Raw genomic sequence first — 19321 nt, forward strand, 5'->3', positions numbered from 1 at the left:
TATCTCTCAATACATTTCCACAGGGCTGCACTTAGTGCACATGATAGTGTGCGCAATATCTACAGGCATTTAATATTTTGTCATTAGTGATGGCAGCCATACAATCAACGTTTCCATTCAACTTTAAGTAGCACTCAGTTTACAAAGTTGAAATCATATTCTAAGGCTTGAGAGACAAATCTGAAAATCTAAAGTTTTTTTTTACTTCTCAATGGGCAAATGTTATTGGGTGGTATGGCATTTACACAAGCAAGAAGACACTGTTCCAAAAGTGTCAGTTATCTGTCTGACTCGTCTGGCTTTGACATCATTATGAAGCAGTGGAAATGGACAGGTACGTTCCCTTTAGCCAATCAATTTTTGCAAACGCGTATATCAAACGAAATTGACAGTTGTCTTAGCCAATAAGAACAGATTTTGTTTTCCGTTGATGATTCTAGCCAATACGAAGAGTCGTTGGGCGGTCCCCCAACCAAGAACATTCCCCGGCACAGTTCCACAGTCTGCCCAGTTCGATCGGCAACGGGAGCGGAAAGAGGAAAGCAGAGAGCCCGAAGGCAGTAGCCCCCACCACCGCCGGCCCAGGTTACCATCTAGCACCGGGAAACATAGCAGAGAGCCGCCGCCGGCAGAAGCCATTACCAACCAGTAGTAACCATGAGCAGCGAGGCCGAGACACAACAACAACAACCGCCGCAGCCTGCTGCCGATGCGGAGAGCCCATCCAGCCCGGCAGCCGCAGCTTCCGCGGGGGATAAGAAGGTCATCGGTAAGACTACGGGAAATTAGCTAGTTAGCTAACGTGGTTTGGGACCCAGTAGAAGCGATGCGGAAAATCGGCGGTTGCAAAGGTTAACGAGTCGATTGCTGGCCCAATTAACCGTTGGGTTTCTACGTTAATCTGACATTGTCGTCAACTCGCATAGAATATTTGAAATAAGCAGAGGGCCAAATAAACCTTAATTTCGCGAAAAGGCCGCTTATATTTCTGCATATTTTGAATAATTTGTGAGATGTCTGTAAAATAGTGGTGGATCTAAATAAAGTATTGGCTATTGTAGGCTTTATCTTTACCAAAGTAAAATTATTTCCTTTTGCTGTCAACTAGCGAAACAGTCTTAAAAATGTCAGTTAGAGGATGGATCGTGTTAACAGTGCTAGCTTTACCTCTATACCACTATTTGGTAATTTAATATCAGTTGTTAATTACTAACAGTATGACTTAAATATGGAATTACTTTGAGATAAGGGTGTGTGATTGGTAAAAATAATCCTTCAATTTAAATCGGTAATCTGTCCTGTTCATCGGCCTCCTAATGTTCAGTATCCGCCATAGAATCCTATGTTGCCGGTTGGCCGTCACATGCACGACCGTTGAAGTTGTTTCTAGCTGTCATCGGGACTCCTGTCCGCCAACGTTAATGTCACTCTTTACAGGATTTTTCTTGTCAGGCTACAGTAGTTTACGTCGAGATGTTGGAAAGTTATCAGTAGCTAAAATGTTAATCACATCGTGGTGGAACACGGCATACTGCTCACTTAACCGGCTACGGGTGCTGTCGTCGAACGCAAGCTAACGTTAGCCGCTGGCCGTCCCTTTGTTCACACCAAAGAGTCTGATTCCACGATGGTATTTTTCCTCCAAAATAGCCGAAACACAGACAAACCTTTGTCCAATGTAGGTGGCGAAACAATCATATCAACGCTGGTTTATAAATACACAAGAATTCAACTGTCAACGGTTGTCGAATTTTGTTCGAAATTAAGCGCTATCGTTATGGCCTAGGTACTTAACAGCAATGGTTGATCGTTGGCTAACGAAACCATGTTAGCCTAGCCAGCTAATGTTAGCTATTTACATGGCTGAAGGGGCCACCTAAAATGTCCGCCGTGTGATTCCACGGATTTTTTTAACATTTAGTTGTCGGTTTGCTGAAAACAATTACAACAACGACGTATTTATTTTAATGCTTAAAAAACCATTGGTCACAATAAATGCCGTCTGATGTCTTACGGTCATTTCCGCTTGCTGGCTCTAATCCAACCACATGGTTCAGACCCAGCTAGCTACATGGCTATGCTAACAAGCCAGCTGGGCTCACTGCCTGCTAACATATCCGGGCGCGACTCTACCACGTGTGAGCGCTCAGGCACTGTGCAGTGTGGCCAAAAATGGGGCAGTAGGTCTATAGTAGTTGAACTTTGAAACGTTGTCAGTGACACCGGGCTACTCTATTACTTAAGCCGTCTTTGGCATGTTGCATCACAGCAGTTTCAGAAAGGACAGAGTCACTGATAATGCCGGTAATAAGACATCTTTAGATCTACATGGGAAATGGTGTAGTCATTACTGGCTCATAGTTCTCTTTGGTCATGCCTCACACCAAGTGCAGCTGGCATAGGGCACCCCTAAGCATCAGGATCTATAAAAAGGGTGACAGTTGGGAGTTAAATATAACTTCCACATTATCTGTGGCCATGGTTAGTTTCTCATCATCTGTCGTTATTTGATTCCATTACTGTTTCTCATGGGTAGAAAGGTCCTGCGAAACAGAGATCCTTGTTGGAAGCTCTTCATTTATGCACAGTACAATCTCCTGTCAGTGTAACACAAAAAGGTGATGACTCGACCTTAAACTTGCTTATTCATTTAGTTTTATTGTGTCTCTTTGCAGCAACAAAAGTCTTGGGTACAGTCAAATGGTTCAACGTCAGGAATGGATATGGTTTCATCAATAGGCAAGTGAACCCCACATCCCTGCTTCTTTAAATCTCTGATATTATCTCTGTGTGTGTGTGTGTGTGTGTGTGTGTGTGTGTCAAGGACCATTCCCAATCCTATTATGGCTTTGATTTGCTTACAAAGCTGACCAGACGATTTGTCTGCTGGTCTGTGCAGTACTTGATTAATCCTTATGCTAGCTGGTTTAGTTGCAATCTGTTGAATTATGTGGCTTAACAGAATTCTGCCAAATAGTAACTGAGTGGTTTTCTTCCTTTGTTTAGGAATGATACAAAAGAGGACGTTTTTGTACACCAGGTAAGTTGTAGGTTGAGTTGTTTTCTTATTTTTTTTAAAACAATCACAAATTTAAAATCTCACATCTGAATTCTTCATGGTTTCAGACAGCCATCAAAAAGAACAACCCGAGGAAATACCTTCGCAGTGTTGGAGATGGAGAAACTGTGGAGTTTGATGTAGTCGAGGGAGAGAAGGTAAAACTATGCTCTGGTTGGTAATTCAGTTTTGTGACAAGGTCGAACGTTCTGATTTTAATTTGCAGCTCCTTTATTTTAAAAAAACAAACAAACAAAAAAAAAACACCCAGTAATTGTTCTTCCTCAGATAATTAATTTGAGTAATTACATTTCTTTAAAAAAAATTCTGCTGGGCACAGGGAGCAGAGGCGGCAAATGTCACTGGCCCAGGAGGCGTTGCAGTCCAAGGAAGTAAGTATGCTGCTGACAGGAACCGTTATAGGCGCTACCCCCGAAGGAGGGGCCCTCCCCGTGGCGGAGACTATCCAGAGAATTACCAGAGTGACGGAGAGGGTGAGCCTGGCAGCGGAGGTCGTGACAAAAGCAGCAGAGAAGGGGGAGAGAGTGCCCCTGAAGGAGACCAGCAGCAACAGCAGCGCAGACCCACTTACCCTGGCAGACGGCGCTACCCGCCATACTTTGTACGTAGACGCTACGGGCGCCGGCCCCCGTACACCAACGCACCACGCGGAGAGATGACTGAGGTACGCCGTCACAGGGCTACTATCCTGAAGCAGGCACCCAGCTGTCCCGTAACAAAATCGGGACCCTTGATAGGTTGTCATACGCGACTTAAAACACTCTCCTTTCTAACACTCACGTGGTTGTGAACAATTTGATCTTGGTGTATCGGGGGTCTTGCCAATACCTTGCAAACTGATTCAAATAGGCCCCTCAGCTCCGTCAGAGCTGCCTGATGTTGCTTTTTTTTATCATTCTCAACATTAAATGGCAACCTGGCCAGTTTCATTACAACTATTTTATGTAGTCTACATTAAACATGTTCTTAAGGTTGCCTGTGTACTGACTCCGGAAAAAGCAGTGTATCACTTGCTATTTGATTTGTTTGCTTTCAGGGAGGTGAGGGTGACGAGAGCCAGGGAGGTCCAGACCAGGGCAACAAACCAGTGAGGCAGAACTACTACAGAGGCTTCCGACCAAGGTTCAGACCAAGGTTTGCATGTTGGCTTCATTGACGCAGGGCTGCAATAAAGGGAGAATAAAACAATGGACTGTCTGGATCCCAGCTTCGAATCCCCCAAACTAAATTTAACTTTTAAAAAGAACCTTTTAATAATAATTGATGCCACCTGTTTTGGCCAAAGAAGCTCTCCTTTCATTACAGCCTAACCTCAAACTGCAGCTGTGCATCCAAATTTGTCTTTTTTTTTTCCAGCAGCAATTGTCTTACGACTGTTAAACAGTATCTTGTCTCAGTGGACGATGTGTTCTTTGCATGATATCTCCACTTCGTCACTGTGTGCATCATGCTTGCTTACAGCCTCTTGCCATTTTACCTGTTCTTTCCAGGGGTCCACCCCGTCCCAGACCGGTGCGGGACGGTGAAGAGGACAAGGAGAATCAGGGTGGCGAAGGTGGTCAAAACCAACAGCCCCGCCAGAGGCGCTACCGCCGTAACTTCAACTACCGCCGCAGACGCCAACAGACTGGTGGCAAGCCCGGCCAGGAAAACAAGGAGGCCAAGACAGGAGGTGACCCATCTGCAGAGAAAACGTCCGCTCCCGAGGCCCAGCAGGGTGGGGCTGAGTAGGAAGCAAACTGCCCACCGGCACCTACCATCTTTTACCATCGTCCGGGTGAGTCTATGGCTTCGTGATGGCCTTTGTTTCCATCAGCTTTAGCTGCCTATACATTCAGATATCTTCTTCAGATTCAGCATCTGGAGCATAGTGGAGCACATTCAGGTTCACAAGGTGCTTTGATATATATTTTTTTCTTTTCCGTAAGTAAGCCTGCCTAGCTTGTCATTGCACTTTTTTGGCTCTGTAATGGATGATCCAAAGCATGAGGTAATGCAGTGGATTTGATAAAGCAAACTGTCTGGCACCATAGAGCCTACTCGCTATTGTCTCACTAACATGAGCAATAGCTTTGGGCTTTGCATTCTTTTTCTGCTATTTGGTGATGATGCACATTTTCAGGCAACTCATTATGTAGCGATCTACATGACTAAACCCAAATGATTGAAAATGTCAAATGAAAATTCAGTAAACAGATGAACAATGGACTAATTTGCAAATTTTCTTCTTTCACAGTTTTTTTGTCAACAAGAAGAAACATCAAACAAGATCTGAGCAATAAAGATTTGACTTGACGAACGTCACAAGCTTGCACCATGCATTTGACCAGATTACCACCGATTGCCTGCAGAATCTATGCAGACTTGTTTTTTTTCCATTATTTTTATGTGACAGCTACAAAAAGTTTTGGGGAAACAGCAAATGTTTTTCTAAATCTGTCCTAAGTTTTTACACCAAATGGTTTTTAAAGAGAAAATGGAATTTGATATCTGGTCAGTTTGACATTTTTAAATAACTTTTTATGTATTCAAACATTTTAACAAAATGCAAGCTCAAATAAAAGTCCAGAAACCAGGAATACGTTGTCCGGTGGCTTTATTTTATTTTCAAGTATATGGGCTCTACACAATGGCACAAACCACAGAATTAGTTTTCTTTCAATTAAGGTGTAGACTGGGAGTGTTTTTTCCTTTCATACATGTAGACGAAGACAACCTTGTATGTGCAGTAAATATTTAATCTACCAACTTTATCAATAGTATGCTATACCATAAACTACATTTTAAAAAGGCTAATGTTTACCAAAACCATGGTAACAAAAACCCTAGACAGCACCTTTTTATGACATTAACACATGACACAAATGTAACCAGTATTTAGTACTATGTAGATCAAATTTCTCATCTTGGGTTCAGGGGACAAGATTCCTGAAAGCAAAGTGTAGGAAATACACTTCAATTTTTTCGCATGCAGTTTCTCACACTACAGTGTAAGTAGACAATAAGATTAAATTTCCTAGCTACTGGTTTGGAAATAAAACCTGAGGCTGCATTAGAGGTTCATTATTTACTACAGCCAGTAAGTTAAAATTTACATTCACACCAACAAGGAAATAACAAGGTAGTGCTGTACAAGTTCAATGAAATGTCCATTGCTGGCCAAAAAAATCCTACTACTGCAAATGTCTCAGTTATTGGTTGCACACTAGAAGGTGAAGTAAATATATATGCCTCTGCTACAAATAGTTTTTTGTTGTTCTACCTAATGGCCATGTTTTAAAATAACTGGTTTGGATTGTCTGACTGGTTGAAATCAAACCATTACCTCATGGCTCCTGTACATTTTATACCACTGGGGGCACCAAGATGGCTTTAATGTCCACTTTTAATGCTTTACATATCCTTGAACATGTCTTTCAGTCTGTTGGTAATGGACCTCTGGACCAGTAATTAATACTTTTCCTATGTCCAACGTAATTCACTAGTAATGCAGTCTCAACAACAACTGAACATAGTGAGCATCAACAAATCTACTAGAAGGGGTTTCTGTTATTTTGTCCCCTGTGTACATCCTTATACGATAGTATTGCCCTTCAAACGTTGGTCTCTTTGCGCAAGCGCTTCATGCGTTGCACATTGTTCTCCATGGCAGTGGGGTTGGTGATCTCTGTGGCACAGCTAGCAGGAAACCAACCTCTCTCTCCATCTCGCATTCTCTCCCCATAGCACCAAGCTAGGAAGAACAGACAGCTGAAGTTTCATATGAACACTCATGCTTTTTATGGATTGTAGAGGAAGGGACAGTGACTAGGCTAGAAGGTCTGGATTCAAGTTTTATTACAGCTAGTAACAGGGCAGTAACAGGGCCTCACCTTCCTCTTTCCGTATGACAATGACAAGCTCAGCCTGTTGTAGCCCCAGCTCATCTGGCTCCTTTGGCATGTAGGCTTTAGTGGCCTCATACTGTGGCAGACCTGAAACATATTCCCATAATTCTATGTGGTGAATAAAACCAAAGCTTTTCTGTTAGGTTTTCTGTTTCTGTTTTCAGCACTTTGTATGTGGTTCTTCTTATTGAGTTGCCGTGAAGACTTCAGTACCCTGTTGTACTGTAAAAACTTCTTCTGCCACACAACCGAATATCCCCAGCCTGTCACATTACTTCCTGAGATGTGTCATTTTCCCTGGAAAGGCACACCCTTTGATAACGATATCAAATGTCAGAGATATCACACACTCTTAAACATCAGCTAACACCCACTGTGAGTGTTGCTTGTGTAATGGTTTTGTTTTAACTTTAACAGTGAGTAACAGAAGGCTGTGTATCTGTGTGAACAAGATCACTGCTTTAATTTAGTTTAATAAAAACTGCATGTTTGGCTTACAGACATATTGGATACTAAGGCCCAGTCTGTAGGAATCTGAATGATCGCGTCACATCTGTCATGTCTTGAAATTCACACTGTGGATGTTTGGTACATAGAGTGGCTTTAGAAAGTGTTCTGACCCCCTCACCTTGTGCATACTTTATTGTGTTGTAGATTTAATTCTAAATGGATAAATGTTAAATTTTTGCCCATCAGTCAAAATTCAATAACCTATAATAAAGTTGAAACATGTATTTAGAATTTTTTCCAAATATATTAAAAATCAAAAATTGTAGTAGTCACTAAAGTATTCAGACCCTTCAGTTCAGTACTTGGTAGAGCTCACGTTGGCAGCAATTGTAGCTTTGAGCTTCTTGGTTAAGTCTCTAGGAGCTTTGCACACCTGGATTTGGGCAGTTTGTCCCATTCCTCCTGGCAGATCATCTAAAGCCTTGTCAGATTAGATGGGAAGAGTTTGAACTTCAGGTCTCTCCACAGATATTTTATGGGGTTTAAGTCTGGGCTTTGGCTGGGCCGTTCAAGAACAGCCAGAGACCTTTTCCAGAATTGTTCCTTGCCACAATTTTATTGCAGAGGTCTACAGGGAGCTCCTTGGACTTTACTGCTTGGTCAGGGTTCACACAGATCAAGAAAACATTGGGAAATAGGTCATAAGTCTGGCAAAGAAGGGAGAAACTAAGCAGGTATGATATGTGTGTGAACAAGATTGTATTTTAAATTGTTGCAGACTCATTTGAAATGGAAAATTAACCCAAACTGTCTGTTTTTTTGCGCAACACACTGCATTAACCAACTATTGAAGGCTCTCATGACCAAGGAATAATTTACACATGAGAGGAAAGAGAACAGACTTCTTATTAGTTGTCACACTTAAAATGAAGGTCAAACTCAGAGTTAACTTTGTGTATTTAAAAGAATGATACTCTTGGTAAATAAAGCAGACTGACTTACCATCTGTACAGGTGAAGACACCTGCCTGCTCGTGCTCTGTAAGAGCAACTATCCAACGGGCCCGGTCCATCCTTGGTAACAGAGACAAGAAAGCTTAGTTAAATATGTACATGTGTGCACACTGTACATGTGATAAGACAAAAAAAGTCTATTTCTTATGAATGAACTAAATGCATGGGAACACTTTAAGTTGGTGTTCAGACTTCCATCAGTAGAGGGAGCCAGACACAAAATATTAGATCTTGTTTCCAGGTCATGCATGAGAACATGATTTTTGAATGTCACAATGGGACCAAGTTTCCCAGAGGCCAGTATTCATGGCTGTACCTTGAATCAGCCACCAGGGAGATGTGCTCTGATCTGCCCTCGCTGTTCCTGCTCATCAGCAGTTTGAAGGAAAGATAGTGGCTGTTCTTGGCAGGCGGAGACGTCCGTTCCTCAGCGTCCTCTCCAACCTCCACCTCCACATTCTCCAAAGTGGCATAGTCCATCACCACAAAGCTCTCCTCACTGGATTTAGAGACAGTATTTACCAAAATGTAATTTTTTTTGCTTATTTTTTTTTAACCAGATAAAAAAAATGTTATTCTCTGGCCGCAACATGCAGAAATCACACAAATAATGTGACTTTAAATGACATTTTCACAAATTATAGTGCAGCTAAACCCAGCTACAATTGTACATAAAGCAAAGTAAACAAAAAGCAAACAAAACTACATTCCTTGACTATCTGCTAATAGCATTTCCTCCATATTACCACCTGAAGAGCAGGTCACAGTGTGGACTTTACAAGCTCAAAATGACTCCAGTGTTGTGGTCACTCCTTCCACTGAGCTGACATTGTTTGCTTTCTCCCTAACTCAAAACAAAAAGTCAACAGTCAAGCTAACATGCTGAATGCAAGATTGAAGAATCTCAAGTATGCACACACCACATCCATTCTCTCTCCTTTCTGTCCTCTTCCTCTCTCTGTTTCTGATGTCCCCTGCCAGCCAGCAGCTGGACCCACTTAGTATCCGCAGGAGTCACCAGGAAAGATGAAATGAAAAATAAACTGGGTGTAATTATGAAGTTTGTCTTCTCTAGCCGCCCAGTTTACCAGAGTCCCTACGAGGCTCTTTTTTATTTGAAAAAGTGATGTGTTCAGTGAGAGACACCTTAATGCTTAAGCTTCCAGCTCTGCTTTCATTGTTTCTAATGCTTACCCCTCAGCAGTATCTTACAGGAGGCTGAATGCATCTGAGGTGATCCCAACAGATTGTACACCTCATTGACTGTGATTATTTTGACATTATGGAGAATATTTACTGACATTTATGTGAATATGAAACTGAATTTAAGGGAATAATATTCAAAAGGAATTCTATGTATTTTTGACCCACTGACCTCTTCTTCTTGGTAACGATCAGTACATCATTGAAGAGAAACAGGTAGTAGCTCCTGTTGCTGAAAGCCCTCCAGATGCTGAGCTCCTCCGTGGAGACGGCCAGCTCGCCACGCTTCTTCAGCCACCGTGATGATGACACCAGAGGAAATGGCTGTGAAGACATGAAATTTATCAGGTCAGCAAACTGGACCAAGACGTTTTCTTCTAATGGATTTGCGTTATTACCGGGGTTTTTCCGGGCTGAAAATTAAGCGGGGGTGGTACAAACCGTACAACCGCTATACCATATTTATATTTTCATTATCATTATCTCTCCAGCCAGGGTCAAATGCCTTTGAGAACATCTGGGAGGATGAATAAAAATTGATCTTAAAATCATGTAAACGTCGGCTTTAATGCACTCGTTAATACACTTCTAAAGACTAAAGACTTACCTCAATAAAAAGCTCCATTGACTGTATTCTTACTAGAATATACGGTCGGTCTCACCTTGATTTTACCAAAATCCATCTGTTTCTGGATGGTGTACATCTGCTCTGTCCTCTCCATCCGCCTTGCTCCATCATTGCAGCTAGTGACCAACTGTTGAGATAAGACGTTAATAATAACATTATATAAAAATGAATGACAATCATGAGCTTAAAAACACTCAGCTTCACAGTCCCCTTTCATCCGGTCACCAAAGAGCTACCTTGCTGATGGCGTGCAGAGCCCAAACAGCAGCAAAGTACTCAGCTGTCTTGTCTGGAGTTTTCTGGCAGATTGTCTGTAAGGAGCAAACAAAGTCGTGAAAGCCAGTTATTCACTTCTGTTGGCAAATCAATAGCATCACTCTAAATCACATCAGTTTGAATATGAAGTTCCTAAATCATTAATAACTTACTGATCATTAACTCTAGTACTGTTCAGGCACATACTGTAGGTATAGTTCTGTGTATATACAGAAAACTGTATATACACAGAACTATATATACTATACTATACATATACTATATGATCCTAAAGGACTGACAGCCATTTCATATTACCTAAATATACTAATACATAAAATGTTACTCACCCTGCTGGCATGAACACATAGTTCATCAGATCATTTGAGTGTCAATTAAAAATATATGCATATATGATAATCCAAACAGAAAAAACATCTGTTAAACATTTAGATGCATCATACATGCATAATCTATCTCTTGGAAAATATTCATTTGCAGTTGTTATGCATCTTCCAATCAACTCAAAAAACTTGAATGGCAGAGGCTGCAAAAACAGGGGAGCTTCCAATTCAAGTTGTAATCAACAAACAGGTTTTTCTAATCTAGTTTGGAAATCTGTGGATTTTAATTTATGGAACAATGCTATAATCACAAAACTGTTAAACAGAGGCTGTCAAAGTTTTCAGATGGTGCAACATGGCTTCAAAAATAATATTTTTTACAGATTTCTTCAAGTCTGGCATCATATTGAAAAATTAAATAAACAGAACTAGATAATGTTCTGTTTAAGGTCTTTGTAAAGGCATATGTTTTGAATTCAAACCATAAGAACATCACAACTTTGCAAGGGTTTACAACATACAAAATATAACTCATTGTATGTAAAACAAAAATGGGAAAGGTAGGGAAACCTAAATATACTTGAAGAGGGATGGAAAAATGTGAGAGCTAAAATGGAAACTTCATATTCATCTCTTTTCTTCTTTTCTTCCTTCCTCCTGTTCAAAAGACTAATTTTACTAAAACACTATACTACAGTTGCTGGAGCAAAGCATGATCATATATCCTGGTCAATATTGCTCAATACTGAGCCCATTCTGACAGGAGGTTCAGAAGGTTTTGGAAAAAGTTCCCCAGATTGATGTTCCATTTAAACTTGAGAATCTCTGAGGTCAGAGACCTGGTCCAGATTCTAGGCGCTGCTGGCACAAACACATCACTAGAAGGGGGCTAAAACCAAAAGTACAAAACAACTGATGATTGGATTAACATTACTTATATCTTTGAAATGGAAAGGCTAACTTGCTATTAGTCTGCAAAGGGACAAGATATATTACTCATGTACATCCACATCAGTCATTTATTTACCCCCCCCCCCCTTTTTTTTAAGGGGATTCTTATTTGCTTTTGTATTTTATATTGTTACTCAGCTATATTCTGGTGCAACTTTTTTTTTTTTTTTTTAACAGAAGCCAGGGACATTCAAGGCTTCTAAGTTGTAATGCAACAATTATATTGTTTGTATGTGCCTTGGTATATCATATAATAATATACTGTATATAAAAAGTCCCTCATTCTCCAAGCACACACCTGCTGTCACAAGTCTCACAAGTCATTGCTTCAGTGTTAGGTTTGAGAGCTGTGCATGTAGGAAAGTAAAGGTTAAACTAACATCCAGCAGCAGGGGCAGTCTGGTCACTCGCTGCATAGGAAGGATGAGGAAAGAGATCATGGGGAGGCCGCCGCATTCACTGCTCCCTTCAATTTGCTTCAGGGTCTCTTTGAACGCACTGTTGCTGGTCCTTTGAGACACAAAGAAAAAGGGAAGTTTAGCTCATCCTGCTGTGTGTTACTGCAGAAACCCAGCAGCATGGAACAGTTTGTTGTGCTACTCACAGCAGCTTCTGCAGTGTCCTCTGCTGGAAGGTCTCATTGGAGCAGTAGACAATGTAGGGTTCAAAGTGGTGTGCAGCGTGGTTCTGAACAATATCGCTAATGTCTCGAATCACTGGATTGTCATAGTGACGCCGTTCAAGGTCCTCAAAAAACCTGAAAATGGAGAAGTGAGGAAGTGAGGACGATGTTTTTCCTTCCGCAGACTAATTACCTGAGCAGGATACACACAGCTATGAGAGGGGTATGTTGAGGCTGAACTGGTTGGTCATATAAAGCCTATTTACTTTAGTGTGTCCCTGTTAAGTTAATGTTAAGTAATGTTTGTAACTATTGTATCACTGGAAGCAATTGTTTTTGAGCCTGTCATTTCTGAAGCGAAAGGCGTGTTATTTTAACTCAGTTGATACTGAAAAATGTGAACACAGACTGATCATTTTAACTTTCCAACATCCCAAAACACTAAACTAACATAAACTCTAATTTTAACTTCATCACACTGATGCAGCCGGTCCCTTCTGACTCCACTGATGTGAATGACTTTCAGTCTCACCCTTGCAAAGTGCCTTTTTAACAAAACGGAGTAAAATGATACCTAAACAACAGCCCAACCTAGTCAACTACAGGACACACATTCAGACACAGAGACTGTAAGTCAGACATGACTCAGACACAGGCAGAGAACTTCTGCCTTCTACCTTCACAGATTCTGTTTTACCTTGAAAAAGACAACAAGAGGATCAAAGCCAGACGGGCTCTTCCTCTCTCGCTGCTAGAGCAGAATCTATTTTAATCCAAAATAAAGTAGCCAGCAATGCACAGAGCAACACAGAAGCTCTCAAGCACTCTAAAGCCAGGAATACTCCTCAGGCAGCAGAACCAGTTTAGCTAGCATGTTTTAACATGTTGACGGAGCCTACAGGATACTAGAGAAATGCAAAGGGCAAATGCTCTACCTGAAACTTTCAACCAACCTATTATCCACTTGAAACTGAATCTCAGTGGGAAAACAATGTCACACACACACACACACACACACACACACACACACACACACACACACACACACACACAGCTCCATCTAAAATCTGTAGAGCAGATAAACCAACAGCCCAGTGCACTGTTTCACACACTGATAGCATCATCAGATCCTTTTCTACAAGGTGGTGAACATACTGCACAACCATTTTTCCATCACCCACAGGCACAAACACACACATGTAAGACTATAAGCGTGCTGTGCCCACCGCTGGCTGACTTGGTGGATGACAGAGATGTTGGAGAAGAGGTGATGGTGCTCTGTAGCCGTCATGGTTTTCCTTAGTGCTTCATTGCTCTTGAAGTGACGCACCAGAATGCCCAGGCTGTGCAGGTACGAATGCTCTGAGGTGATTATCTCAAAAATAGCCTGTGAAATGATCACACATACCCAAATGAACATGCATGTGGAGGAACCATTAACATATGTAACATGTACTTGAATTTCAGCTCCAACCTTTAAAAAGGGGAAGAATTCTCCCTTTGGGGTTCTGAAGTTATTTTGTCATGATATCATGTCAGTTTTTTATTTACTTTTAACTGAACCCACTTCCTTCACTTGTTTTTTCTCATGTGTGATTTAGCGATGCTCTACATTTCCCAGAATTCCTTTGTCCAGTAATGCCCAGCAAAATGGCCACTACTTTTTGCATTCAGTTGTAGGTTAGATGCTTGGCGGAAGGAGCAAAGCAGCGAAGGAGTTCTTCAAAATCACCAATGTAAAACAGACAAGTCCCTGACACAAAATAAAACACATGCTATGTCTGCAATGTATTCTGGTTTATTGAGTTTGCTATTGGTGGAGAAATCTGAATCTCTTCTCTCCTCTATGACAAATGTCTCCCTGCATGTTGAATACTGGTGCAAAATGGTGAATGTATGATTTGATACTGAGTGACACAAAAGTCTGATGTTTTAGCCCCCACAGAAACTTCCTCTCTATGTACTCAAGAGGAATGGTTTGCCATTAATCCCAATGAATGACAGAAATATACCCGACGCCACCAGAAATGGATGACACATCAGCAGTGGTTGATTTGTAGCTGTAGTTCTTTCTGTATGACAGTGTCAATATTTAGTGAAGCAGTGTAACTTAATCCGGTGCACACTGCTTAAGCACTAAAACTAGATACGTGGCGACCAAAGGTACAACAGAGCGAGACAACCACCTGCTCAGCAGAGGGCCTGAGTGTGATTACACTGGCAGGGTGTGGCCTTCTGCAGGGACTTATAGTGCACACAGGGTGGACCTTTGGTATTGACACAACATCTGCTGTTAGACTGTTTGTGAAGACACATTGCAAAAGGGAAAATCCACCCTCAGATAGTGTAACACTATGTAGCTGGTATCAGTCTGTGATGTTCAGTTGCTTTCCAGGAGTTTCTAATGAAATGTAACTGGCTTTGTTGTTACACCAAGATAACACATTTAAGAAGCAGGGAGTGGAATGCGAGTGAGTTGCACTATGGGAAATGTACAATCCAGTGTTTTTAAGGGACTAAAACTTCAGGTATCACAGCCTCTGTTGCATACATTTTGATTGTTCTTTTTTAAATTTGTATTTTTGTATGGAACCAAATAATAAAAACTATTAATGACTACTACTACAGAGTTTTATTATTCCAGTAACAGTCTGAGTCTTAATTGTAATCACATCGCTGTGTAATTATTTGTATCACATCTTGTTTTGTCTTGGTTTTCTTAAAGTGCATGTTTCTATGTGTTTCTGTGTGTAAGCAAACACCTTACCTCTTGTCTCTTTCTCTCCTGAGGTGAGATCATTGTCAGGACTCCTGTGTCCTTCACCTTTGGAAGAGATGTAAAAAGAAACCAATGTGGAGCTCTCACACGTTAAAAAGTTTGTTTTGAAAATGATGAAAATGATTTGAAAAAATGTCTCCAAACGTCTCCAGGCTGTTACACAGGCTCAGTGTATGTTCTGACAGCATTTCTACACAGGGTCATGGAGCGTGGACGTTCTTAGTTTATGAAGAACAGTAAGACTCTTTCATATTAAAAAAAAGGAAAGTTAAAGAGCAAGAAAGAACAATATTTTATCAGAAGACCAACACACTGGCTGTCAGTGTTGTCTGCTGAAGGAAGTGATGACTGAAATGGATTTATATACAATACATGTGCACTTGTTTGCTCACACTTTGCATGTCAGTATGGTTAGAGGTTTACCTGTGGTAGCTGGCTCCAGGTGAGCTGTGCTGGCCGGTAGCTCTTCACCACGATGCCCTGGTCCTCCATAGGAGGCTCCACCACCACAAAGTCATCCAGCAACTCATCCTGGTTGGTGGAGTGCAGCCCACGTTCACGGATCTCCTGGTAGAGGCACGGTGTAGCTGTGGATCGCATCAACATCAACAAATATCACTGAACTATCACATCTGTCTCAGTGTGCATGGTTTTGCAGTTGGGATTCATGTGACTTTCACATCACAATCACATTTTTCATTACCACAGAAGCCCATTGCAAATTCCTAAAATACACAGTTTAAAGGATGAAAATACCTGGGTTTTTAAACTGAAACATTAATCTCATAATGAGCCTACACAGAATCCTGTTATTCACCCACATCTGTCTGATGTATTGAAAGAAAGTAATTGTAGGTGTTCTGTAAAGAGTAGGAAATTCTAAAAGCAGAGGTGGAATTCAATTCATGATAACATACAATAACTTTGAAAATTATAGCATGGAGGTGAGAATGCATCTGACAGTGAGTTAGGATGAAATACAGGTTTCTGCCTAGAGTGTCTCATTGGCAGAATGATAATGATGAGGTTGAATGAAGACTAAGTTAGTGAACGGTCACAGGTTGGATTCTCTGTGTTAAATGTGAAGGGAAAAGAAAGGAGTTTTTTTAAATGACTACTCTTCCATCTGAGAACAGATAAAAATAATGAATTACATTCTATTAGATTAATGTTGACATCTTTAGACAGTGCTTTTTGTCCAGTGAGACAAGTAAACAGTAAACACTTCTCAAATCCACATAATTAGAATTGAAAACTGCTTATGAAAAACCACTTATCAAAACATAGAAGTGTCAGTGTGTGAAGGTGCAGGACAAGTATCCACCTTCAGGATTCAACAGACACTCAGCATGCTGGGAGTGTACAGAGTGATTTCCTGTTTGGTTCTCTCCTGTTGCCTTATGGAATCTTTTCTGAGCTATGACTAGGAGATTATGGCGTCCACATATCAAATCCACGTTGAAGTTCCACAACATGTAATTACTTAGCAATCAAAAAAAGAAAAAACACCAAATGTCATTGTCATTTCCTAGCTATTTGTAGTCTTGTAGCCAAATTTAGAGTGGTGGACAGAGTGACACATTAGTGAACATACCGTCTTTGAAGGATCCACGTTGCTTCTGGTTCCTCTTTCTCCCCAGGGTTCGCTGCAGGGGAGACAGCAGTTTATCACTTTGGAATACTTGTGCATCAATGATACTGAGTTTTTCTCATCTTTTTTTTATCTCTCTTAGGCACTGCCTCTTTCTTTCAATCCTTCAATTTAGCATTTTTTAATTATAAACTGGTAAAAAGGAGATCTTACTCAACACTAGCACTGGTCTGGAGGAAAGGAAACAGTTGCCATCATCTCTATGACTAGAGGAAAATTTGACAGAGGTCACCGCCAACGCTATTGGCTACGCTGGCTGTGACCTATGAGATTATTAGCTCTGGTTTCATCTTAAGAACATATTGGCACTGAAATCAATATCAGTCTTTTGTTCAGTCAATTATGTTCAAAATCAAAGAATGCTGTAATGCCTTTCTAAATAAATGAATTTATTTCAAATATAGATGACTTTATTACTGGAAAAGGACTGCAACTGAACCCTTCATTCTGAAATATTCAAAGGCTAATATCCACCAGATCAAAGGATAAAAAAATGATCTTTTTACAGTTTTTGTAATTAGCCAACTGCATGTCAAATTCCATTTACTTTACTATGAGTTTATGGTAAGTGGACAGAGTACAACATTGCCCTTTGATCCCCGACCCCCCCCGGCATATTCACCTTGTGTCCAGGGCTGCGAGCTGGACCAGGACTGGGTGCTCTGCCCTCTCTGACAGGTTTCAGCACGGCCATAGCCCCTTGTCCTGCTGCTATGGCTTCAATATCCAGGCTGGTCACAGCTGCTCTGTATGACTTGTTCCTGCGGTTCCTCCTCAAAGCAAAACCATCTCCATCACTGTCATAATCCTCCCAGGACACATCTGGTCCCTGGGTTGAATGTCGGCTCCGGGTCCCACTGCTGGAGTGCTCCAGTCCCACTGGGAACGTCACCACGGTGGTGTGGTGGCGGGTTTTATGTCGGCCAGCCGTGGCTAAACTCTTGGGGATGAGTTGATGAGTGCCAACCTTCAGTGCTGCAGGACTCTGGGTGCTCAAGACCACCTGCTGAGGCACCACAAGCCTGTCTACTTCATCTTCTTTGGGTGTGGATGTTTCATGTTGGGGTGTGGAGGGACTTTCTGACTGGCAGCAATCATCACCTAGCTCAGATATATGTAGTTCTGTGGAGAAGTGGCTCTCCAGAACTAGAGGGGCCTGGTCGCCCGTGCAGTTGTCTGAGTGGCGTTGGGACATGGCGTCCTCCTGGCGTGATCACGGCCCAGTCTACTGAGTGCTACAAAACCTACAACATCAGAGGAATCTGAAGAGGAGGGAGAAAATACAGCCTTTACATGAATAACCAGGAGACATAATGGGCTCATCCCATCAAAGAAGGGAGCTTAAAGCAAGATCCAGTTCCCCACTCACACAGTGAGTCGGAGAGAGCAGCCAGTTGTCAGTCCTCAAACTCATATCAAGGGAATCAACCAGAGACCCACAGCTGACTCCTACACACTCCAACACATCATATAGAGATCTGCTCCAACAAATCTGTGCACCACACAAGCTACAAGATACAATACTCCTGACCTGCCCTGTGCAAAGAGTATGAGGTCAAGTGGAGACACACTTGCACATTATGCAAGCCTCACCCCTATAAACATATTATTGTGGCAGTCTTAAAATTACATTCATTACAGAGAGTAAGAAACTTGCTTGGTTTAGAATATATAACCTACTGTTATGACACACAGAGCCAAATAAAACATTAGCTTGTTTTTTTTTTGTTCAGTTTGAATCTCCAATAAGTACGCTGCTTAAGGACGGATTAGGGTGGGAGAAAAAAATGTCTGCCTCACATTCCCATGGTTCTAAACAGCGAGGTGACACGCAGTTCAGCAACCACGACATTGAGCTGTGTAGCAGCTGTCTTACCTGTGTGAGTTGAGCGTACAAACACCAGACGGCTTCCGTATTAAATGATATCAGAAAGAAGTCTGAAGTATGCGACAGCTGCTGTCCAGAGAGAGGAGAAGTGCAGCTGTAGCAGCAGCTCTAGTCCTTCGCTCCGCTCTGTCACATATTTCTTCTTACTCACTCACTTCCTCCTCTGTTTGAAAGCGCCCATTAAGCTATGCTGACTACGTCACTACAGGTGAGTGTCTATCAATCATAGGAGAGGGCCAGTTTAGATAAAAGCAGCCAAATGCTCGCTGCTAAAGAAGCAACTCTCCACAGAAAAGCAGCGCAATATTTGAATTTTACAGATGTTTCTGTTTCTACTGTCCAGTCCTGCTTCTCCACATGGAACTCCACCAGTTTTCAAATGTCAATCAAATTCATTTTAAACAGTTATACCTCACCACATAGTTTAAATCGTTATCAAATACAAGAAAATAAACTCTCCTTTTTACCTTCCATTGAAAATCTTTCTCTCTGTTTATTGACATCCTATCTACCTGAATGGCAACAGCTCTTTGGGTCCCTCTGGTGGTTAACAGGAGACATTAGCTTACAG

At 41.5% G+C, this 19321-nt stretch overlaps 2 protein-coding genes across 5 annotated transcripts; one reads left to right on the forward strand and one right to left on the reverse strand.

The window, feature by feature from the left end:
* Positions 1–495: 495 nt before the first annotated feature.
* Positions 496–5658, forward strand: ybx1 (Y-box binding protein 1). Of its 4 annotated transcripts, none has more exons than XM_022741859.1 (8): positions 496–769; positions 2676–2739; positions 3007–3040; positions 3127–3216; positions 3399–3743; positions 4116–4213; positions 4570–4856; positions 5316–5658. In XM_022741859.1, the coding sequence occupies exons 1-7, from the start codon at positions 658–660 to the stop codon at positions 4808–4810; spliced, it is 984 nt and encodes a 327-aa protein (XP_022597580.1). In that variant the 5' UTR covers positions 496–657; the 3' UTR covers positions 4811–4856; positions 5316–5658. The 4 variants fall into 4 exon arrangements, with proteins under 4 accessions (XP_022597580.1, XP_022597581.1, XP_022597582.1 ...); XM_022741860.1 differs by having other exon boundaries at positions 497–769; positions 4116–4201; XM_022741861.1 differs by having other exon boundaries at positions 497–769; positions 3399–3680.
* Positions 5328–18847, reverse strand: arhgef16 (Rho guanine nucleotide exchange factor 16). Its single transcript, XM_022741854.1, has 15 exons — positions 18739–18847; positions 17485–18124; positions 16806–16857; positions 15635–15798; positions 15200–15256; positions 13659–13819; positions 12415–12567; positions 12191–12320; positions 10497–10571; positions 10295–10387; positions 9805–9956; positions 8746–8928; positions 8419–8489; positions 6952–7053; positions 5328–6812 (listed from the first exon to the last, which is right to left on the reverse strand). Exons 2-15 carry the CDS (start codon positions 18055–18057, stop codon positions 6673–6675), a joined length of 2106 nt encoding a protein of 701 aa, XP_022597575.1. The 5' UTR covers positions 18058–18124; positions 18739–18847; the 3' UTR covers positions 5328–6672.
* Positions 18848–19321: the final 474 nt, after the last annotated feature.

Source organism: Seriola dumerili, unplaced genomic scaffold, assembly GCF_002260705.1.
Source record: "Seriola dumerili isolate Sdu_G_001 unplaced genomic scaffold, Sdu_1.0 BDQW01000056.1, whole genome shotgun sequence".
Classification (NCBI taxonomy): domain Eukaryota; kingdom Metazoa; phylum Chordata; class Actinopteri; order Carangiformes; family Carangidae; genus Seriola; species Seriola dumerili.